This window comes from Euleptes europaea, chromosome 5, assembly GCF_029931775.1.
Source record: "Euleptes europaea isolate rEulEur1 chromosome 5, rEulEur1.hap1, whole genome shotgun sequence".
NCBI lineage: Eukaryota > Metazoa > Chordata > Lepidosauria > Squamata > Sphaerodactylidae > Euleptes > Euleptes europaea.
Window position 1 is genome coordinate 14,471,981 of NC_079316.1, and position 24,840 is coordinate 14,496,820.

General features: G+C 44.0%; 1 protein-coding gene across 2 annotated transcripts in view; it reads right to left on the minus strand.

Moving 5' to 3' along the window:
* The window catches only part of USP13 (ubiquitin specific peptidase 13), a 103,539-nt gene that overhangs the window by 25,043 nt on the left and 53,656 nt on the right, over window positions 1-24,840 (minus strand). For both annotated transcript variants that reach the window (XM_056849550.1, XM_056849549.1), the window contains exons 5-9: window positions 22,424-22,566; window positions 20,670-20,854; window positions 4,633-4,727; window positions 2,789-2,976; window positions 733-804 (exon numbers count right to left, since the gene is read on the minus strand). In XM_056849550.1, the coding sequence (XP_056705528.1) occupies window positions 733-804; window positions 2,789-2,976; window positions 4,633-4,727; window positions 20,670-20,854; window positions 22,424-22,566 (683 nt within the window). The remainder of the gene's footprint in view (window positions 1-732; window positions 805-2,788; window positions 2,977-4,632; window positions 4,728-20,669; window positions 20,855-22,423; window positions 22,567-24,840) is intronic.

Sequence of the window (24,840 nt, forward strand, 5' to 3'; positions counted from 1 at the left end):
CAAGGAAACACGAACCATTTATTAAAACATGGAAACGTGGACCTTTTATTAAGACATGGCATAATCCATTTTAACCTAAGTTAAGACACATAAGGACATTGCAAAAGGATTATGTACCAAGGAGTCCACCGACCGAAGAGGGCAGGGGACGTAGCTGGTCTGAAAAAGGGATCCTTAGCAGATGACCCAACAAAACCATTGAAAAAGGGCAATTAAATCTTGAGTGCATAAAGGTTCTACATAACTTTAGACTAACCAGAGAATCCAAATAGGAAGGAAGACAACCTTTAGATGAAATGCCTGGGCCAGCGGAGAACAAGTCCTCCAAGCATCGAAGTGAGTGTAACTCTTATCTCTAGCATAGATCACTTTGGCCATGTGTCTTTTACACTAATCTATAGAAAAAGAGGTCCTCCACCTTCAGGTAATGCTTGGCATGCAAAAAGGTCCCAGGTTCAGTCCCCATCATCTTTAATTAAAAGGATCATGTAGCAGGTGATGCTGACAGTCCTCTGCCTGAGACTCTGAGAAGTCACTGCCAGTCACAGTAGACAAATTCAGACCACTGGGCTTTTAAAGTAAGTCTCAATTTGAGGGAAGTTCAGGTGTTTATCGAGCTGCCAAAACAGCAGGTGATATAGAAGAATTTGAATCTGATTCATTTGTTCGTAGAAATCTAGTAAGAAGCGACACCACGTTTGATTAAAAAAAAAAAAAAAACCTGCCACTTACATCTGTGTGTTAAAATCTTGGGTTGGGTCCAGAGGGGAATAGTCAAATATCCTTGGAAGGTTTCCCACATACCTGTCCAGGGAAAAGAGGGAGGGTAAGAGGAGAAAAGTTCAGGGACTATCGTTTGTTTTACTTAGAAGAAGAAGAGTTTGGTTTTTATACCCCAATTTTCTCTACCTTTAAGGAGTCTCAAAGAGGCTTACAATCACCTTCCCTTCCCCTCAACAGACACCCTGTGAGGTAGGTGGGGCTGAGAGAGCTCTAAGAGAGCTGAGACTAGCCCAAGGTCACACAGCTGGCTTCATGTGGAGGAATGGGGAAACCAACCCGGTTCAACAGATTGGAGTCCGCTGCTCATTTGGAGGAATGAGGAATCAAACCCGGTTCCCCAGATTAGAGTCCACCACTCTTAACCACTACACCACGCTGGCTCTTAGGGGTCTTTTGCTGAGTGACAGACAGCTGGGAATCTCACTGATTGGGACTCCCAATACATGAGAGTTAATTCCCCCTCACAGAACTGATACAGCATTCTTCACTGGTCTGCTAGTACCAGAGCCAGTGTGGTGTAGCTGTTTGAGTGCCGGACCAGGATCTGGGAAACCAGGTTTGAATCCCAACTCTGCTGTGGAAGTTCTCTGGGTGGTCTTGGGCTAGTCACACGCTCTTAATCTAACCTACCTCACAAGGTCGTTGTGTGGATAACCATGGAGAAGGGGAGAATGTTGTAAGCTGCTTTGTGTTCCCACTGGGGAGAAAAGTGGGCTATAAATGAAATATATGAATACTAAAAGAGCTTATCCACAGCCAGTTGGGGAGAAAGCAGCTTCTCTGTGACAAGCAAACCAAAGCAGAAGCTGGTTCTCATATTTGTTTCAACGCTGAGTAAGTCTCTGTTGTTCTGATGTGATCAGGAAGAGATCAGATGATTGTTTTCATAGCTGAACTCTCTCCCCAAGTACGTGCCAGTTCAAACCCTCTGGCAATCAGCTTGACAACATATAATTTGGGGCGGATTCCGGCACATTCTGTCTTTCACGTCTTCCCACTGTGTGGCGTGGTCCTCCTGCATGCCAGCAATCAAAATTAAAAGCACAAAGCATCAGACTGTAATACTTTTAACAAGGAGGATTCTCCAATGGTGAGTGAGGCAGGCCCAGGCTCCCAGGGGAAGGTTATTGGGCACCTGCAGGCAGGTAACACATGCTGGGTTGGAGTGATCCACTACTCCTTGTCCGAAAGCAGTAGTTGGGGGTGCCTCTCTCTCCACCCCACCCCATTCAGGATAGAGCCCCTCAGATTCTGTTCTTCAGTTCAATTCGTAAAGCACCCACAGAGACAGCAGTGAAAAGGGCCTGGCATTCATCCTAAAATAATCTTTTATAATCTTTCCTCTCGTTCCAAAGATTCTCATGGAATTCACACCAGTACACATGGGAATCTCTACACTTATTCACCCACAAAGTTGATGGGAGGGTCCCTGAAAAAAATAGATCAAGCTTATGCAAGTGAGATCCAGTTGCATAAAGTTATAGAAACACTGCTTTCACGGATGCCTATTCAAGTCACTTCCTACAGTATGGGTTGGACCCTATGATTCCCTCCCACCAATCATCCTCCAACACAGAAAGACATTTTCCCATCGCAATGAATTATTCTGTGTCAGAGGAAATTTTTCCCCTTGAAGGAAGACTTAGCAGAAGAGACTCACAGGATCCGACCCTACATTATTTAATGGAAAATAGGGAGAAAGTAAACAAATATATGCTTGCGAACGCTTGTACCCTACAGCTGTACCAATCAAAGTGTGTCAGTTCTACGAGTTGGCTGTACAACCAAGGCTAAACCTGGAGTTGGCTGCCACATAATGTGTGAACCAGCACTTTGTACTACAATTCAAGTGTTTTAAAAGCTACGTATGTCCTAAGAGGTAGGAACTCAAATACTAAGTTGTCTACACACACCAGCTGCCAAACACAAGCTTTACTTATGCCAAGGCTTTGCAAAATTGTGGTCACTCCAAAGACCCGACCTGCCCCCCCCCCCCATGACTTACATTCTCTGAAATTCGGGGATGCTGAAAAGGGCCTGCATGAGGCTGCTGATGTAACAGCTGTTGCCCAGGTTTTTCATGCCGGTGTAGCCCGGGCCGAACATCGGCTTCAGCTTCATACCAGCTTCCTGGATCACTTCCCATTCGGAGACCCTGGGCTTTATCTCATTATCCCTCAGGCCGTTCTCTGTCTGAATGCAAGAAAAGCTTTTTTAAAAACTGATGTACAAATATGCATTTCAAAGCTTGGGCATTTAAAAAAGGGGGGATCTTGTTTCAAAGGAGGGAGGACATCTAAAAAAAAAATACACCTGTCTACATAAAAGGATAGACATTTCATTTTTGACTTGCTGATAAATGTGATTGTGTCTCCCCCTACTGAACCGTTCAAGAAACTTACCACTGGCCGTCTATGCTTGGTAATTAGAAGCACGTTCCAGGCTGAAGTGCCCCGCACATTTTGTTGATTTCTTCATGCTGAACCATCATTCCAGACCTCACTGCGAAGCCGGCGCATACCTGCTTTGTATTTCTTAAGAGCCTCTTTAAAGAGACCTTTGGTATTTGCTCCGCCCCCCGCCTCGAAGCATTAACTAAAGGAAACATGCAGAATCCCAGCCGAGGCTTAGCTATGCAAACGACTATTGCTAATGGCTATGCAAACGGAGGAACGAAGGCGCAGGCGAGTGGAATTTGTTTTACTTTCTCCTCTTGCATCGGGACCGTGAATAGTCATTTTAAAGGTTGGATTTTAAAAATCAGCATTGAGTGAGGAGCAGAATTGACCCTGCATAAATGCCCACTGAGTGCTGCTCATTCTGGGCAGCCTGCGGCACAGAAAAGTCACAGCTGTTTCCAAAAATATTTCAGTTTCCCTGCAGTGTTTTCACACCCATGGAGGGGAGGGGGCTGTGGAGCTCTGTGGTACAGCACATGCTCTGCATGAACAAGGTCCCAGATACACTTCCTGTAAATCTCCAATTAAAAGGGTCACACGTAGCCTGAGATCTTAAGAGAGCTGCTGCCAGCCAGAGCAGATAACACCAAGCAGATGGACCGCTAGCCTGACTCAGCGGACAGCAGCTGCATATGGTGTACTAAGGTTTGTGAGCCAAGCCCCATCCTGACTCAGGGTTAGCGATTAATGATACTTTATCATGCCATCTGATGTCTCAATAGGAGTCTATAAGGCAACTTGAGTGGCAGTGTATTTCTTTTATATATATATATATATATATATATATATATATATATATATATATATATATATATATATATATATACATATATAGTTTTCTTAATAAAAATGGACAGTCAACAGTAAATATATAAACTAAAAGCAAATAGTCACGTAATTATTTACAACCTTGCATCCGTAGCCCCTTCTCCAAAACTATATCTTATTATAAAATGGACATTTCCATTTTTTGAATGGTTCTTGTCCATAACAGGTCTACACTATTAACATCATTATTATTTTTTGGTAAGCTGTTAGCTTCACTAAAATATACACCTTTTTTATTTTGACAACCAATCATGTATCTTAGGGAAACTTTTCTGATTCCACTGCCTAGCAAAGACCATTCTAGCGACAGTTAACATATGAAATGCTACTCTCAGTTGGTCACAGAATTTCGAGAAGATAGTTCAACAATAATGTTTCTGGCTTAAATGGAATTAGTTTCCTCAATCCAATTGACATAATTTTTACAACCTGTTTCCAAAAGACTGATGCCCTTATGCAGCCCCACCACATATGAAAACAATCTGCTGGCACGAGCGAGCAGCAATGCATTTCTATGTGTTACAAGCAGCTGAGCAACTGTGAATAAGAGACAGCCACTTACCGCATGCATCTGCAGCATATCAATTCCAAAATGTGCCAAGTGTTTAGCTATGCGTGGGTCCAAAACTGGCTCTTCTTCATCAAAGGAATAGACGTCTGTGGAACGGAGAACCAAAGGGGCAATTCACCAAAGGCTACCAGTCAATATTACCACACAACACAAACATTCTCCAAAACTTTAACACCCACCTAACAGACTGAGGAGTAGTAACTTCCCTGTGCACATGCCAGCCTGGCTAACAAGTAAATTTAGTGACTCAATACAATATGTTCAGGTCCAAGTTTTCCCACGTTACCAGTGCTTTCACTAGCAGCAAGGGAGTACCTGTTCTACGATACCCGACAGACATTGAATCAATAATGAGAGTCTGTTCTCCATAGCTTCACCGCTGCCCACCGGGGATACAGTGAGTGAGGGGGGGATAGGTCCCACCATAACAGTGGTAGGCCTTTAAATTTCTCAGTGTTGCAAGATTAATCCTTGAAAATAATGTCGTCGTCCCCCCGTTGCTTCTATGTAGTATAGCAAGGGTATTAAAAAACAGCTTTTACAATTTTGGCATCAGTGATTTTCCTTGTGGGAATTCAGCACAGCCAATCTTCCCAGAAGTAGGAAGGGGGCTGCGTGGAGAGTGGAATGTGAAGTACCCAATATAAGAATATGGGACATGAAATTTTGTTACATCGAGATGGCCTGTTAGTCGATGGCAAACAAGGATTTTCTTGATAGCACTAGCAGTCCGCCAATCTAGTATTAACTAATCCCTCCCTATGAAAGGCACCTGAATCCACATAGAATCACAGAAACACGGACGGGAACTCCAGGGTCATCTGGTCCAACCCCCTGCACAATGCAGGAAATTCATACCCAGCGACCCCTGCTACATGCCCAGAAGATGGCGAGAGAAAAATCCAAGATCCCTGGCCAATCTGGCCTGAAGGAAAATTCCTTCCTGACCCCAATGTGGCGATTGATTGGCATTACCCTGGGCATGTAAGAAAGGGCCACGAGAGCCAAGCACTGACACAACCCTTCCTGCCCTCCCTCTCATGATCTGCCTAAGTTCACAGGTTCAGCATTGCTGGCAGATGGCCATCTAGCCTCTGTTTAAAAACCTCCAAAGAAGGAGAGCCCACCACCTCCCGAGGAAGCTCTTCCTCATTTGATTTAAATTCAACCTGTTGGTTCTGGTCCAACCTTATGGGGCAACAGAAAACAAGTCTGCACCGCTTCCGGTGGTGCCGTTGGAGAGAGCACTCCATTTCCCCAGGTTGTCCTGGGAGAAATCCAAGTTTGCGTTATTTTTGGGGTACATAGATACCCCAATCCGACCCTTGCAAGTGGGTTGGAAAGCAGGAACTCCCTGCAGCCCGCAAACGCGGTTTGACCTCCTAGGTACTCTGAGGGGGCTTTTTTAAGCCCCTCGGAGTCCTAGACGCCGGTCCTGCGAGGGCACTAGGGAAGGACATCGCCAAAACGCAACTTTGGCAGCAAGCTCTACCCTCCACCGCCTTAATACCAACATAAGGACTACATAAAGAAAAGAACCTCACCTCTTGACACCCAAGTGAGTACAAAAGAACTCTTCGTCTACTTACTAGAAATTTGAACAGACGGGAGGCTGATAAGAATATTTCTGGGACCCCCACCCCTCCATAATCCGAACTGAAAAAGTTTGATCTGAGTTAGTCATCGGGATTAGCGACAGGAGCCTTATCGGATCGATCAGCCTAAACCATAACAAAGAGTCGGAAGGATACCTTTTAGACTGACAAGAATTATCACCAATGAGAGGTCCGAAGGAAGGGGAGGGTGATTTCTCTTCCTGATTTTCCGGCGAATTCCTGCCACGTTTGCAGTAAGGGAGTGCCTGGAACGGAAGACTCTCTATAACACCCTCTCTATCATTGGAACTAAAACAACAGGAAGTAGCCGCGGGACTGAATATCCGTCGCACTCGAGTTACTTTCAAATCATTCCTGAAGGAATAACCATCGAGAAGAGGCGATAGAAGGTCTGCAGCACTAGTAACTTCCTGTTTACTTCCTGATTAATCCGATCTAGAGCGACCGAAAAAACTCACTGGTATTTTAAAACTTTAAAATGCAATTTTAAAGCCAATTTCGACTCTTTTCAACCCGAAAAAATTACTAGGCTGATCTTTGAACTATCATCTTTTAACCAGCATCTTAAAGGCCCTGTCGGTGGACATGTATTTTACCAGCTTTTTTTGAATGTAAATGTCTCGACCCCGCTCTGGCTCACTACATAGCCCTGCCTATACTAAACTAAGGGACTCTTTACAAACCTCGACCATGGAAAAAAAGTTACAGGATATGCTAACTAAACAAACTGAGGCAACAAATAAACAGTTTGAACAGATGTCTGCACAGATGGCACAGTTGACTTCTATGATGACAAATCTTGGTCAAGCATCCCAAGCTATTAATCAGAAGTTGGATGTGGTCACTGGAGACTTGAAAGAAGTAAAAACTCAAATGATTGTTATGAAGACAGATATGCAAGCGATGGATGTATCAATTAAGAAAGTGATGGATGAGCACAAGGACACAAAGAAAAAATTAACAAGCCAAGAAAAACAGATTGAAACAATACAAGCGGATCAGATGGCGGCAAAAAATCAAATGGCAATGATGGAGATGAGAGTGAAAGAGACCAACCTTCGTATACGCAATTTTCCAGATATGATGGGAGATAATAAAGAATCTGCAATACCAAATTTGGCCTACTTATTTCAGATAGATGAACAAGAATTAAAACAAGCCATTAATAGAATATACAGGATACCACTACCTGCTAGAATGAGAAGATCTAAGCCAAGAGATTTGATGATAGTGTTCTATGACACCAGAGTTAAAGACAAGATTATGAAGATTCATTATGAAAATCCAGTGTCAGCAGGAGACTCCTCTCTTATACTACTGAAGGATATTCCAAGGCATCTACTTTCACAGAGGAATAACTACAAAGACTTTGTGTCTATACTGAAAGCTAATGGCATCAAATATCGTTGGATTATGCCACAAGGTTTGGCTTTCACCTATAAGGAAGTGAAAACGACAATTCTATCCCAAGCAGATGTGGGGAAATTTTTGAGAAAATATAAAATGGACCTTAAAGAATTACCTGGAGAGAAGGAGGAAGAAGAAGAGGAAGAAGAAGAGGTACAGGGTGCAGAAGGTGGTACTAAATTATAGACTTTTTATTTTGCTAAAAAATACTACATTATGGCAAAAGCAATTTCTTGGAATGTAAATGGACTGAATGAGAAAACTAAAAGGGCCAGAATCTTCAAATATCTACAGAAATATAAATACTCCCTAATCTGCCTACAAGAAACCCATATAGCTTCAAAGCATAAAAAATACTTGGAGAAACAGATGCTTGGACAAGCATTTATTGCTTCTGCTAAAACTAAAACAAAGGGAGTGGTAATCTATGCCCACCCCAGTCTCTGTCCAGAACTAGTATATAAAGACAATGAAGGAAGAATTGTAATTATCAGAACTAAAATATTGGGACAAAGGACAATAGTGGTTGGAATCTATGCACCCAATGAAGGGAAAAAATCCTTCTATGAAAAATTACATGACCTGATAACCCAGTACGCACAAGACCAAATTTTATTGATGGGCGACTTCAATGGAATTATTCTCCCATCTCTGGACAAAAAATCAAAAGTAAAAGATATCAATGATGGATGCTTGCCTAAAACTTTCTTTGCCATGGCTTCAGAATTAGAATTACAAGACATTTGGAGAACAATGAATACAACAGCTAAAGAATACACCTTTTATTCAGCAAGACACGATTCACACTCCAGAATCGATATGATATGGGCCAGTAAATCAATTTTCACGCAACTACGTAAAATTCATATTTTACCTAGAACTTTTTCTGATCACAATCCTGTTACCTTTGATTGGAACAATAAACAAGCATTTAGATGGCGAATGAACGATAAACTTTTAAAAGACAACAAGATACAAAAGGAATTACAGGTTTTAATGAAAGACTTTTTTGAAATTAACCTTAATGGGGAAACTTCTTTAAATACAGTTTGGGACGCATTCAAAGCTGTTCTGAGAGGTTTTATGATACAGAAACACTCGGCCTGGAAGAAGACTCAATTGCAATTTACAAACAACATACTTTGGAATTTACAAAATTTGGAGCAGAAATTGGTAATGGTAACACAGGAAGAGGAGAGAAGAGAAATTCAAATACAGATTTCTGCATCTAAACACCAATTAAATTTGGTAATAATGGAGGAAATGAATAAAAATCTGAAACTTGCTAAACAAAAGTATTTTGAATATGCAAATAAACCAGGAAAATTTTTAGCAACACAACTGAAGGACTCATTTCAAAAGAAGATTATAACAAAAATCCAAACTGCTAAAGGACCAGTTTATTCAACTTCAGAAATTCAGAAAGAATTTGTTTCATTTTACTCTAAGTTATATCAGAAAGAAAATACTCCAAAACAGAAAACAGACAAATTTCTAAACTCAATACAGATGAAAGCTTTGTCAATGACCCAGAGAGAATGTATTGAAGCTCCAGTAACAAGGGAAGAAATACAAGAAGCAATACTGAGACAAAAAACGGATAAAACACCTGGACCAGATGGAATTACTGCACTATTTTATAGAACTTTTAGTGACAATTTAGTTGGATTTTTTGGTTCACTTTACAATGCAATTTTGGACGAGGGAACATCCCCGGAGACTTGGTCACACGCATTTATATCACTGATACCCAAAGAAGGAAGAGATCCAGAAAAAACATCTAATTACAGACCTATATCGCTCTTAAATGTGGATTACAAAATTTTTGCTTCGGTTTTGGCATGTAGGATAAAGCAATTTATTAAGGATCTTATACATGAGGACCAAGCAGGTTTTATACCAGGAAGGCAAATAAAAGACAATGTAAGAATTTTACTAGATTCACTGGAATATTATGACCATAATATTCAACAAACTGCGGCTTTTGTATTTTTGGATGCAGAAAAAGCCTTTGATATGGTCTCTTGGAACTTTTTGAAACGGATTTTGGATAAATTGAATTTTGGAGATCGTTTTCAGAAAGGTATATCGGCTATTTATACCTCCCAACAAGCTAAAATTTTGGTTAATGAATCAATGTCAGATAACTGCCAAATCACGAAAGGGACTAGACAGGGATGTCCCTTGTCTCCACTTTTATTTTTGTTGGTGTTGGAACCGCTATGTGTGAAACTAAGAAGTATGGAGGACATCCGCGGGCTAAGAATTAAAAAACATGAATTTAAGTTGAGAGCATTCGCGGATGACCTACTGCTAATTTTGGAAAACCCAACACAGTCAATGAATATACTTCAGGAGACTTTGGATGATTTTGGAAAAGTATCAGGCTTTAAAGTGAATCAAGAAAAAACAAAGATAATATTTAAAAATTTATCGGAAATACAACAACAGGAATTTATATCATATACTGGCTGGGAGAAAGCTAACAAAGTTAAATACCTGGGAATTTGGATCACTGCAAAGAATAAAGATCTGTTAACCAACAATTACCTCAAGTTATGGGGTAAGATTAAAACTGATATGATTATATGGTCAAACAAAAAAATGTCATTAATGGGACGTATCTCAACGATCCAAATGAATGTCTTACCGAGGATGCTCTTCTTATTCCAAAATTTACCAATAATATCACAAACAAAATATTTTGAAACTTGGAGGAAAGACATTTCAAACTTCATCTGGCAAGGAAAAAAACCAAGGACTGCTTATAAATACTTGGTGGATCTAAAAACTAGAGGAGGTTTAGCACTGCCTAACTTTCAACTCTATGCTGAAGCGGTAGCTTTAGTATGGCTAAAAGACTGGATGAATTTGTCAAATGTACGTTTGCTAGACTTGGAAGGTTATAATAACTTAAGTGGATGGCATGGTTATTTGTGGTATGATAAAATTAAACTACAAGCAACATTCCGTAATCATATAATCAGGTCCTCTCTACTTCGTATTTGGATGAGATATAAACACATTTTGGAACCAGAAACACCGATGTGGATATCGCCCCAAGAAATGCTAACTTTGCGCCCACTTAGACCAGACAAATTTATTACTTATCAAGATCTAACTAATTGGGAAGGAAAGAAATGCTCACTAAAAGACTTTCAACTGCTTAAGGATGATTTACAATGGCTTCAATATTACCAAATCAAATCAGTTTTTGTACAAGATGCAAAAAAAGGTTTCTCTAAAGAAAAATCTCCTTTTCAAAGGATTCTACTAGACAATAATACAAAGCTGATTTCTAAAATGTATAATCTCCTTTTAACAATATACTGTGAGCAGGACACGATTAAACCAACTATGATCGATTGGGCTCAAAATGTGGGACATGATATTGTTTTAAATAAATGGGAAAGATTATGGTCTAAAGATTTAAAAGGAATAAAAGCACAGTCAGTGCGAGAAAACATCTATAAAATGATGTATAGATGGTATCTAACACCCAAGAAAATTGCAAAGATTTATAAAACGATGTCCCCTATTTGTTGGAAATGTAACAAAGAAATTGGTTCCTTTTATCACATGTGGTGGACCTGTGACAAAGCCAAAGACTTCTGGGACATGATTTATAACGAACTGAGACTAATACTACAAAAGAATATATCCAAAACACCAGAAATGATGTTATTGAGTATGATTCCAGACGACTTAGCAACACAAAGAACCTTTTTGATATATGCCACAACAGCTGCGAGACTGCTTTATGCAGCGAAATGTAAAGGGCTAGAAACTCCAGAGAAAAAAGACTGGATTGTTAAAATGTTTGAAGTGGCAGAAATGGCAAAACTCACAGCTATTCTAAATGAAGAAAATGACGTTCGGTTTTTGGGGGAATGGGGGGCGTGGATGCATTATTGTGAATATGAGTTAAAATTGGGAAGAATGGAAGAATATTTTCTAATCTGATCCAGAGGATTATTTTTGATTTTTTTTTATATTGAATAAGCATAATTATATTTACTAACAGATTATGGTTTTTTATATATGGTATTGATATTTTATCAAGATTAGATTACCTATGACGGGAGGAACTTTTTATTAAGAGGCAGATAGAGGTGATGGGGAAGTCAAAAAATTTTCCATTTCTTTTTTTCTTTTTTCTTTTCTCTTTTTTATTATATGATATGGAATTATAACAACTTTAGGTTAGAATTGAAATTCGATATTGTTATAGATGTTGTTTAATGCAATGGAAAATTTCTATTATAAAACCCAATAAAATTTATATAAAAAAAAAAAGAAAACAAGTCTGCACCATCCTTTATAGGAAAGCCCTTCAAGTTCTTCTTGAATCTCTCAGTTATCTCCTCTCCAGGCTAAACATACCCAGCTCCTTCAACCTTTCCTCACAGGACTTGGTCTCCAGATTCCTCATTATCTTCGTTACCCTTCCCTGGACACATTCCAGCTTGTCTACATGCTTCTTAAATTGTGCTGCCCAAAACTGAACACAATACTATAGGTGAGGTCTAACCAGAGCAGAGTAAAGTGACTCCATCACTTCACGTGATCTGGACACTATGCTGGTCATGCTGCATACCTGTTCTCTCTAGTATCAGAGGAGCATGCCTATTATTTTGGGTGCGGTGGAACACGGGCAGGATGGTGCTGCTGCAGTCGTCTTGTTTGTGGCTTCCTAGAGGAACCTGGTTGGCCACTGTGTGAACGGACTGCTGGACTTGATGGGCTTTGGTCTGATCCAGCAGGGCCTTTCTTATGTTCTTATGACACTATTACTGTTGACACAGCCCAAAATCTATAGCCTAACATCTACCACTAACATGGTATTACAGTGTATGCAGATGACACATTTACAGACAGACTTTAATTCTGATTTTTTTTCTTATTTGACTTGCAAGAATCTAAGAGTCCACAAGATGGTGCCATTAGTTTTTTTGGGGGAACAGTACTACTTAAAGACTAGAAGTGCCCATTTGCTTGTTCATTTACAACTTGTTCCACCATAAACTGTTGTTACAAAACCTGCCATACAACAACTTCTTTATTTGATTTGTGTATTGCTCGGTAATAAGGCTCTGAACAGTTTACATTGAAATATACCCCCTGAAGTAACCATAAAGTATAACCCATACAAAACCCTTTCTCATAAAATAACCCATACATCGCACAGGCTGTGTTTAAACCCAGCAATTCTCCACATAAAATAATAATAATCAAAATTAAAATAACTGCCACGATGAAGCCTTCTTTGCCTGCTTTCCAAAAGCCAGCAAGGAGGAGGAGGAGGAGGAGAAGAAGAAGAGTTGGTTTTTATATGCCGACTTTCTCTACCACTTAAGGAAGAATCAGACTGGCTTACAATCACCTTTCCTTCCCCTCCCCACAACAGACACCCTGTGTGGTAGGTACGGCTGAGAGAGCTCTAAGAGAGCTGCGACTAGCCCAAGGTCACCCAGCTGGCTTCATGTGTCGGAGTGGAGAAACCAACCCTGTTCACCAGATTGGCATCCGTCGCTCATGTGGAGAAGTGGGGAATCAAACCCAGTTCTCCAGATTTAGAGTCCACCGCTCCAAACCACCGCTCTTAACCATTACACCATGCTGTGGTGAATCTACCTGGGCAGAGTGTTCGCTTAAGAGGTCCTAGATCTTCCAGAAGCTCACCATTCCCTCAGATGGCAAGGGCCCTTAACTGGAGAGGCACACCGGAGAAGGTGATCCCTCAGATAAATACAAACCGTGTAGGCCTTTGAAATTCAAAAACAGCACCTTGAATTTGTGAGAAAACCACCAACACAAGAGTTTCCAAGTGCACGCCCCCCCCAGCTCACTAGTCAAAATTTAGACTGCTGTATCCTGAACCAGTTGCTGTTTCGCAACAGACTTCAAGGGCAGCCCATATAGATAGTATTACAGAAGTCAAATCTCAGTAATTCCTTGCATGCTTCTGCTTTTCCTCAATATGGCAGTCTAACCCATCACTGGGATGTTTATGGATTTGGGTTGTGCCTGCTTGTTTATTTTTATGTTTCCCTCTCACAGGTTGCTGGGCTACAGTATTCCATGCATCAGACAAGCATCTCTGACCTCTGGCACTGTGGCTCAGCTCGCTCTTTTCGTGCCACAGACTGTGGCATGTAGCTGTTCGGTGCGCAGGCGGTTAAAACTGATCCCAACTTAGAACAGCGAGCTGAATTAGATTGCAAATAGGGTCTTAACAACACATTACCTTTTCCCCGTGGGTCTTCATGATCAAATGCGTCTTATGAGCTTTGTGGTTGGAATTCAGTTCCCATGTGTTCAGGGCCCAATTCTGATTGGGACCATAGGAAGAGATGCTTACGCCTCTTCCCCCCCCCACACACACACACGAACATACAATTTTTCTGACCTGAAACAGCCTGGAGGGGCTATTTGCTCCACTGAGGGCTCCACCATGTACTGATGGGGGTACACCTAGGTTTCCCCAATGTGACAAATGGTAGCACGGAAACCATTTCAGGTGGGGAAAATGAAGCAAGGGGAGAGGCAGAAGCCCTCTCTCCGTGCACACCACAGTCCTGATCGGAACTGGGCCCATGTGTGCCTAGGATTTAAGTTTCTGTCATGGAAATCACAGCAAACGTCTGATTGGACAGACATCTGATCATATTGGGGGAACACCTGGGGAAAAGGTAACATGTCGTTAGGACCTAGGAACGTGGACTACAGTGTAACAGAACTGGATGTGGGAAGTCCGGGCAAGATTTGTTTCATGGCCTTGAACACCACTTCTCAGACCCTGTGCCAAGTAGTTCCAGCATAAGAACCTGGAGTATTGTTGCATAGGATTGTGCTGCAAGTTTTGTTATTTATATATTTACGGCACGTAAAGGCTAACTTTCTCACTGAGACTCAAGGCAGATTACACAATGTAAGTCAAATTTGCTCTGACTTGGATAGCCCAGGCTAGCCTGATCTCGTCAAATCTTAGAAAGAAGTAGGGTCAGGCGTGGTTAGTATTTGAATGCGAGACCACCAAGGAAGTCCAGGGACACTACACAGAGGCAAGCAATGGCAAATCACCTCTGTTCATCTCTTGCCTTGAAAACCCTACAGGGTCACCACAAGTTTGTTGTCACTAGACAGCAAAAGAAAAAAGACGGATACAATTGACAGGATGGGACAGCCAGTGATGAAAGCAACAGGTTTCGGACTATAGAAATCTGAAAACAGTAGAAATCTAAAGCAAAGCTGAAACAAAGCATAAGCAATTGAATAGAACATACTAAATGATGTAGAAACTACATAGTCTAAGCACACTTACAGCAAGAGGCAGCAATACAGTAGCATAGGTCACAGTCCCTATCCCTTACAGTACAGTTCTATTACCTGTGCAAAAAGGTAAAAGTAGTCCCCTGTGCAAGCACCGGGTCATTCCTGAACCATGGGGTGATGTCACATCCCTATGTTTACTAGGCAGACTATCTTTACAGGGTGGTTTGCCATCGCCTCCCCCAGTCGTCTACACTTTACCCCCAGCAAGCTGGGTACTCATTTTACTGACCTCGGAAGGATGGAAGGCTGAATCAGCCTTGAGCCTGAAATCAACCTGAAATCAACTTCCTTCGGGATTGAACTCAGGTCGTGAGCAGAGCTTTCGACAGCAGTACTGCAGCTTACCACTCTGCCCCAGGGGGCTCCCTAAAAGGCCTCTCAAATAATGGTTTCGCACAGTTTGCGGAAAGCCAGGAGAGTTGCTGCGGTATTTGCCATCTACTAATTATATTGTTCTTGACGATGCTTACAAGACTTCTATCCTGCTTTTATTTGTTGGGGGGGGGGGGGGATACAGAATGACCAGTCTCAGGTCCCCAGTGCAAGAGAAAACTTAAGTTGAACAGGAATTTAAGATCTTTCTTTGCAGTTCATATATGACTTTTATTTGCTGTTTGGTTGAATGACAAAATACAAGTTTATTCATGATGAATTATCAGCCTACCTTGTAATCAAATAGCTGAACCTTAACATGTGAAATCAGCACAAGCGTTCCATTTCATCTGTGTATGGGATGCCTATGTTTCAACGCTTTGCATGTCAATGTGGAACTACACTGCTGCAATTCTTGGGTTAACAAAGTTTATTTATAAGGGTTACAGTCCCTTCCGCTGAGTGACTTGAGGCTGAAAAGGACCCTTGAGATTATGTAGCTAAGGACCAAGTGCCATCAAGTATCTTACAACTTATGGCGACCTTATGAATTAATGACCTCCCCAAAAGGTGCCAGTACTCATATATAAGGTTGTACTGATTTCCACCAATTCCTGCCCCCCCCCAAAAAAACCTGGGAATGCCCCCAAACAGGTGCTGGTACTCCATACCAGTGTCTACCGCAACAACAACAAAAGCCCTGATGTCCAGTATTCCCACTGCCAATGCTCACCAAGGGTGACCCTGTTGGCATTTATGGGTACGCTGTGTGCCCTTCTGTTGGCTTTCCACATCAAGGGAGCCTCTGTTTCCCAGGATGTGTCATTGTTCCCTCTACAAACAAGAGCTCGCATGCTTTCCCAGTTAAGTCACAATGCATCAGGGTACCTGGTGTTCCTATGTTTATCATATTGACAATTGACCTTGGACAGTGATCTTTATAAATATGGAAGTTTAAATGGGATGTTTTCCGCCTTCCATTTCAACTCAGAGAATTCTGACTATCACTGTTCTAAAATCTGAAACCACCCTTCAACAACAGTGCAAGTCGCCTCATAAGCTTTTCTGAGACTTACTGAGATTTTATGGATTGAAATCCTTCATCTACATAGATATTTTGGAGCAGGGGTGGGGCGGTGGGAATATTTTATGCTGAGGAGCAAGCATGATACAGCCAGTAAATAGAAAGATGGATGGCCTAATTTTAAAGCCCTCCTATTCAACAAACTAATCTGTGGCTCTGGTCAAACCACAATCTTTTAGCCACTGACTGCAAAGGATTTTGCAAATTAAAACGATGGTACAAAAGAGCAGTAGATACTTAATGTTGTATAAGGATGAATCCTGTATTCAAGCAAACAAACAGAATCTGCAGTTGCTAAAAAAAAAAAAAGGGAGGATAAAAATCATGTATTCCCTTTATCTTGAGGATATACGTTTTAACTGACTGAGCAAAGAGAAATATCAAGTAATGTTTTGATTAACAACTGAAAATTTACTCCAGTTCAGTGACGGGGGCTCAGCAAATACTTGACATTTCAAAAGGCCTGCCAGGGCACAGAAGACACCACTTTCCCCTTCCTCCATCGAAAAACATGGCCTCTCTTTTCTTTCTAGATATTATCAAAAGCAAGTCACACCATTTGCTTGTAACAATTCAGGACCACACGCAACCGAAACAGACAACCATCCAAAACTGCAAAGCGTATTAAAACCTGAATCTTTCACAGAACCGAGCACCAACTTGTTTCAGCTTGAATCTGGGTTTTTTCGGAACCGCTTTGGTAGATGAAAAATACAACATTAAAGATAGCAGAATGTCCCCTGTTGCAATAAAAGAATCAAATATACTACATGAGCCACTGTAGGGGGTGGGGGGATATGATGGAGAACACAGAGACACATTCATCCCCAGATACTAGCCTGGAAGTACAGAAGAAGCAAGTAATGCAGTGAGAGTAAGGTAATACATACAATAAACAGTGGAACAGACTACAGTCACGGTCCCATTAGAAAAACACCCTTCGTTCCGTTACATGGCAGACGTATTCCCTTTATAAATATGCCCTTCTGAACAATTCTGCTTTAGCCAGTTTGAAGAATGACAGAAGTGTAGGAGCCTTTCTGATCTCCACGACAGAGAAAATTAACCTTGTCTACTTAAAACACTTAATAATAATGGTATAAATTATGTGCCAAGACCCTGTTCCATTGTTATCCAACTAAAATCCATATTGTTGTGCTAAGTCCCAATGCAATATTGGTCTTCTTAACAACCTGATTGGGACAAAATATCATCACCACCTTTATTAAGCATTTATCATACCCTTAGTTATAAAACGGGATTACAAAAACCCAGTCTATAAAACATTAAAGTAACACTAGCAGTGGCATTATCTAGGGCAGGGGTGTCAAACTCATTTGTTACTCATTTTTTACAGATATGACATAAATGTCACTTGGTCAGGTCAAGCCATGCCTCGCCAGCCCAGATCGGGAATGGGGGGGTGGCTGCCTCGGCTGGCTTGCGGGCCAGATAAAAGCTCTCAAGGGGCTGGATCCGACCCACAGGCTGTATGTTTGCCACCCCTGATCTAGGGATACATGCAAGCTATTTGGTAACCTTGATGCAGCTAGCAAGTATCTGGCTACTTGATGAGTAATAAAGGGATTTCTATCAGATAAAAGAAACACCGCCAACTGCTGGTCTGAAAAGCTCTGAACGTTAGACAAAATAAGAACATTCCTCAGTCTCAAGTAAAACTTGCAGTAAAATAACACATGAATTAAATGTTCAGGTACCCCAGCCATACATGGACATCTATCGCTAAAGGGAATTCTCTTATATCTACCATATAAAATGGCTGATGGAAGAATATTAAGCCTGGCAAGCATGTGTGTGTAAAGTGCCGTCAAATTACAGCCAATTTATGGCGACCCCTTATGGGGTTTTCAAGGGAGGAGACTAACAGAGGTGGTTTGCCATTGCCTTCCTCTGCATAGCAACCCTGGGATTCCTTGGTGATCTCTCATCCAAATATTAACCAGGGCTGACCCTGCTGAGCTTCCGAGATCTGACAAGATCGGGCTACACCATGCTGCCTTCCCTCCCTTATGGCAAGCATAAATCGGGTGATTCCAAGTGAAGTGAGTAAGCAGCTACAGTGCCATAATCTGGGACGACACCACGAAACGTGGGAGAACAATGTCTGTCCGCTAAAGAAAATATTATACGGGTGACTCCAGATGCTTTGATCCACTGCCTAACAGACGGGAGCCCTCCTGCATTATGCCAAACATGCATCATTGTGGTTATATAAGCCTTGTTACCATCCCCTTTCTCTAGTAATTTTGTCCTCTTTCCTTCAGCCCACTGGGAATAACAATGGCGGAGGTCAGACTGCCCTTTTCAGCCGCAGCCAGAAGTTCCAATGATTTATTTGCTTCCTGACGCAGCATTAATTCCACGGTGAAAGTCTGAGAGATAAAAGGAGGCTGATCTTAGAGGACTGCCAGCTGATCCACAAGGCTCTTGGGAACAGCGTGACAAAATACTGTTAAGGTGAAAAGGCAGCTGGCCTTTTGTGCGAAATACGCAGCGCTGCTGAAAACGCGGCACGCCCAATCAGAACGCGAGTTCTGCCTAGCTGTGAATACAATTGTAGTGGGTTGGAAGGAAGGAGATGTCCCCATTTCGACTGGCCCGTCAAGAAAAGCCGGCACAAGTGAATGGGAATCCCTCTCCCCAAATATCAGAACTTGGGGACATCTGACGAACCTGATGGGCAGCAGATTCAGGATAGAAAAAGGAAATGCTTCTTTACACAGGGAGTGATTAAAATGTGGAGTTTGCTGCCAGAGGATATAGTGATGGACACAGGCATAGGTCCACAAGGGACAAACCAAACAATAGCAGGGGAGACAACACTAGAAGGGTCCAGCAGGGGACGCCAATTGATTTGAAACCATTGCTGCCCTCAACCATAGGCCTGGTGGAACATCTCCATCTTGCACACACTGTGGAACTGGACCAAGTCCCGCACGGCCTGGCTCTCATTAGACAAAGAGTGCCAACAGGCTGGGGCCAGGGCTGAAAAAGCCCTGGCTCTGGTCAAGGAAAGATGGCTATGTCTTGGGCCAGGGACTGCCAGTAAGTTAGTACCAGCTGAGTGCAGGGCTCTTTGGATGTGTGTATCAGGAGAGGCGGTCCCAAAGGCACAATGGCCCCAGACCATTTAGGGCAGGGGTGTCAAACATAATGTCAGGCCCGGCCTCTCAGCCTTAGCCTGACATCGCTCCTCACAGGCTCTTGTTCCGAGCAGGCCAGGGTTTGGCTCGGAGTCAAGGCCCTAGTCACGTGATCCTGGTTCTCATGCCTTTGTACAGTATCAGTATCCTGTGTTCTGTGCTCAGTATGGTATGTCTATCCTGTTTACCACAATCACCCCAGCTGCATAGCCATGTTATGTCTGCCTACCCTGAGAAAGTTTATCATGGATTGTAGCTGCCTGTGTACCTTTGCCTATCCATCTTTGAAGTCTGTCCTGCATTTTAACCATATACCCATGCCTTGATTCCTCATTAGTAGCCTTGTTTGCCCAGGAGGCAGCCAGCTTCTTACTTTGTCTAATTTTGCTCCTAATAAAGTCTAAACTGCTTCAGAGCCTTTGCCTGATGGGTTTTGCTTGAGGGATGCTAAGGACAAACACCTGAGTCTGACACATAAGGCCCGTGGGCCGGATCCAGCCCCTTGAGAGCTCTTGTCTGGCCCATGAGCCAGCGAGGCAGCCACCCCCCGCAGTCCCAATCTGGGCTGATGAGCCCACTGCACCTAGGGTTGCCAACCTCCAGGTACTATCTGGAGATCTCCTGCTATTACAACTGACCACCAGCCAACAGAGATCAGTTCCCCTGGAGAAAATGGCCACTTTGGCAATTGGACTCTATGGCATTGAAGTCCCTCCCCTCCCCAAATCTCGCCCTCCTCAGGCTCTTCCCCAAAACCCTCCCACCGGTGGCAAAGAGGGACCTGGCAATCCTACCCCCACTCCAGGCCGGTGAGACATGGCTTGGTCCAACCAAGTGACATTTATGTCATATCCAGCCCTTGTAACAAATGAGTTTGACACCCCCGGTTTAGGGCTTTAAAGGTCAATACCAAAACCTTGAACTTGCGTCGAGGTGGTGACATAATGCCAACTCGTCTACACTCAGCTCCTTTTGGAAAATAGGGCGCTCCCTCCAACCACCTGCTAAGAAGAAGGCTTGGCCATAGGAGTCCACCCTGCTTTGACTAACCTGCGCCGTCTGGAGTAATTGTTCCAAGCTTCACTGCTAATGGATAGCCCATCTCCTTATAGTGTTCCAGGGCGTGTCCATTTCCCCCGCAGCCGTCAAAGAACCACTTTCCACATAATACTGACCCATCCGTCAGGTTCAGCCAAAGGTTCTCCCTCAGGTCGCACTTCGAGCATTTCCAGCCGCTGCAAAAGAGAAGCCGCCGGAAGTCAATTGCCGGCACCTAGGAAAATCCGACACAAGATTCCCTGATGGGATTAAACCACAGAGCAAGTCTTGACAACTGCCCAAAGACCCACCACACTCTTCTTATGCTTTAGGAATCCTGCCCTGGGCAGGGTGAAGCCAGAGGAAACTCTGGTGGAGGTCCACAGCAGTCCTGATGTGCAAATCAGTCGTCTGACCTGGATATAGGGGCAAAAGACTAAATTGAACTAGTAGCTGGGGCTCGTGAACACGTGGAAAACCCACCTGCAGTTGTTAATTGCAGAATGACATGGATGTACAGGGCAACGAGAGCAGCAGAAACAAGCCATATTTTTTTTTAAAAAGCAGAAGATAACAGATACCTGCCCCAAGGAGCTTACAGATCTACATTTCAGCTTTTTTGGCATTATGGAAGATGACAAAAAAGAGAGAGAGGAGGAAAGCAGGGTGAAAAGGGGACAGATGTGAGTGACCTCCTATCTTGAGAGATGATCAAAGCAACTACACCAGCTTGCTGACAATTGAAATTATTCTGTTTACCTATAAAACCCTATAATGTACAGCAGTGCACTTTAGAACCATTTAATTAACTTTAGCATACTTTGCCTGAGTAATGGATTAATGCAGCATTAAATGGCTCCGGAGGAAACATTAAAGGCTGCCAAGAGGAGGCCCATTATGGCTGCTACGGAGATAGAAAAGAAAGGAGAGAAGGAGTTTGCTTAAGTGGAAGCTGCCTGCTATGCACCTGTGTCCTATAATGGGGGAGCCCCTCCAGGTCCTAGGCCGAAGGACATCAGCGTCCTTTAAATACCACCATGCACCCTGCCACCCTAAAAACTACAGAAGTTAGACACACACACAAAGGATCAGACAAACTGACAGCAGAACTGTGCCACATTTTCATCTTGCCCTTCCTCTGAGGAGCTCAGGGTGAAGTAAAGGTCCGCCTTATTCTCACAACAACCCTGTGAGGTGGGTTATATTGAGAGAGACCGACTGGCCCAATGAGCTTCACGGCTGAGTGGGAATTTGAACCTCGGTCCCTAAAGAATTTGGTCTAATCATCATCGTCTAACCGCTATACCACACTGGGACCCAATTAAGCTTGCCAGCTCTGGATTGGGAAATTCTTGGAGATTTGAGGAGGTGGACTCTTGGGAGGGCAGGGTCTGGGAAGAGACTTCATTGAGGTATGCCATGGAGTCCACCTTCCAAAGCAGCCATTTTCTCCAGGGGAACTGAACGATGTCACCTGGAGATGAGCTGTAAGCCCAGGAGATCTCCATCCACTACATGGAGGTTAGCGAATAGGGTCTAGCAACAGCTATAAACCTTGATAGCTAAATGGGACCACCCATCTTCAGCGGCAGTTTACTCTGAAATACCAGATGACGGGCAAGGGCAGCCTTTCGTTGCCTTCATGTCCAGCTTCTAAACTCCCCAGAGGCACTGGCTGGCCACTGCTCAAAACAGGACGCCAAATTAGACAAATCCTTGTCTGAACCAGAGAGGATGTCCCCATGTATAACCAGGACCAGGCTCACCTTGGTGGAATCCTGACTCCGTTGTCCATCTGTACAAGGCTGTTGGCATGTTTGGAAACTTGAGGCTCTTCCTCCCACGATTCGGGATCTTGCTTTCGATAAGGAGATTTTGAACTGAGGACCGCATCGCAAGCTATGGTAACCTGGAGGGTGAAAGGTAAATTACACCCCCCTCAAAAAAATGTTTAGCAAAATGGAACTAAAACAGAAAAAGCAACAACTTCTTCCCCTATGCCCTATCATGATTTGAAACCAAGAGTTTCAACGATATAACAACAAAAACCATCATCATTTAGGAAGGGAAGGCAGCACCACCAAGGACGGCTCTGCAGAGGAAGGCAATGGCCAACCACCTCTGCTTCTCAGTTGCCTTGAAAGTCCCTTGAAAGTCAACTGAGACTTGATGGTCCTTTACAAAGATAATAATCATTTACTCTTTGAGTTTTTTTTGATAATGCTTCTCATGCATTTTCTGAGCAATCCTTAGAACAGCGCCATAAGGTAGGTCACTATTACAGGCTGAGTATCCCTTATCCCCGTGTTGGCGAACCTATGGCACGTGTGCCGACTCCGGCACGCGTAGCCCTCTCTGCCGGCACGCACGGGTGGGCTCCAAAAGGCCTCCCGGGTCATCTGTGACCCTCCCTCTCTCTCAGCTGAGCTGCGGCCTCAGCTCAGCTGTTCCTCGCCCCTCCCTCTCTCAGCTGAGCTGCGGCCGCGGCTCAGCTGTTCCTCCTAGCCAAAGCCTTTCCGGCTCTGCCCCACCCATCTCCACCTCGGCGCCACTCCATTGTAAATCCGGCGGCGTGGGAGGTGACTCCGTGCCAGCGGCTCCGGCGCCGAGGCACGCAAAGGGAGAGGAGGAGGAGAAGGGGGGACGGCCAGAGCAGCTCCGACCAGCAGGGAGAGTCGCAAAAAAGTCGCCAGCCCCCTCCCCCCAGCCCCCCTCGCCGAGCGCTCCCTGACTAAGCACTACGAAGGGCAGGTTGTAACTTTTTTTCTGCAGGGGGGCGGCAGGGAAGAGCGCCAGCACAGCACCTTCCCCCCCCCCACCGTGCGTGCGTCGGCACATCAGCAGGGCTGAAGGCTTCCTGCCAAGCACGCGGCTGGCTTCTTCCTCTTCCCCCCCTCTTGCTCCGCAACAGCTGACAGGCGGCGGGGAGGCCAGCAGCAATGAGGCCGGACCTCCTCCTCCAGGCTCCAGCAGCAGCTCCTCCTCGCCGCCTTCCTCCTCCTCGTCCCGCTCAGGCGGCTCCCAAAAGTCCAGCTCCAGGCTGCCACCGCCATCGTCCTCCTCCTCAGGTGCCTCTCCCCCTGCCGTTTTCGCCCGCCGCCTCCTCCTTCTCAGGGTGCTCGCGGAGGGCCAGGCGGCCCCTCAACAGCCGCGTGTCCGCCAGAGAAAGGCCTGCGGTCTCCCGCCGTCCTCCCCCTCTCCCCCCTCTTCTTCCTTCCTTCCTCTCTTTCATCCTTTCTTCCCCAGTTCCTTCCTTCTTGTTCCTTTCCCAGTTCCTTCCTTCCTCTTTCTTTCTCTGTCCCTCCCCCCACTTTCTTCCTTCCTTTCATCCTTTCTTCCCCAGTTCCTTCCTTCTCTTTCCTTTCCCAGTTCTTTCCTTCCTTCCTCTTTCTTTCCTTCTGTCCCTCCCCCCACTCTTTCTTTTTTTCCCTTCCATCCTTCCTCCCTTCCATCCTTTCTTCCCCAGTTCCTTCCTTCTCTTTCCTTTCCCAGTTCCTTCCTCTTTCTATCTCTCTGTCCCTCCCCCACTCTTCCTTCCTTCCTTTTCCAGTTCCTTCCTTCCCCAGTTCCTTCCTTCTCTTTCCTTTCCCAGTTCCTTCATCTTTCTTTCTCTCTGTCCCTCCCCCCACTCTTTCTTCCTTCCTTCCATCCATCCTTCCTCCCTTTCATCCTTTCTTCCCCAGTTCCTTCCTTCCTCTTTCTTTCTCTGTCCCTCCCCCCACTTCCTTCCTTCCTTTCATCCTTTCTTCCCCAGTTCCTTCCTTCTCTTTCCTTTCCCAGTTCTTTCCTTCCTTCCTTTCTTTCTCCGTCCCTCCCCCTTCTTCCTTCCTTCCCCAGTTCCTTAATTCTCTTTCCTTTCCCAGTTCTTTCCTTTCTCCATCCCTCCCCCCTCCCTTCCTCTACTAGGGCTGCCAACCTCCAGGTGGTGGCTGGAGACTAAAACCTCAGTATTCAGGTTAAATTGCCGTGATGGCACTTTGCGATAAATAAATGGGTTTTGGGTTGCAGTTTGGGCACTCGGTCTCTAAAAGGTTCGCCATCACTGCCTTATCCTGACATCTGATATCCAGACTGATGCGAAAACTGAACCTTTCGAGCTAGCAGATCTTTGCCACCCGCCTCTCCTGACTTCCAAGAGGCTGGGTGGCACAGATCCAATTCACATCCGCGCCACCTGGCCTCT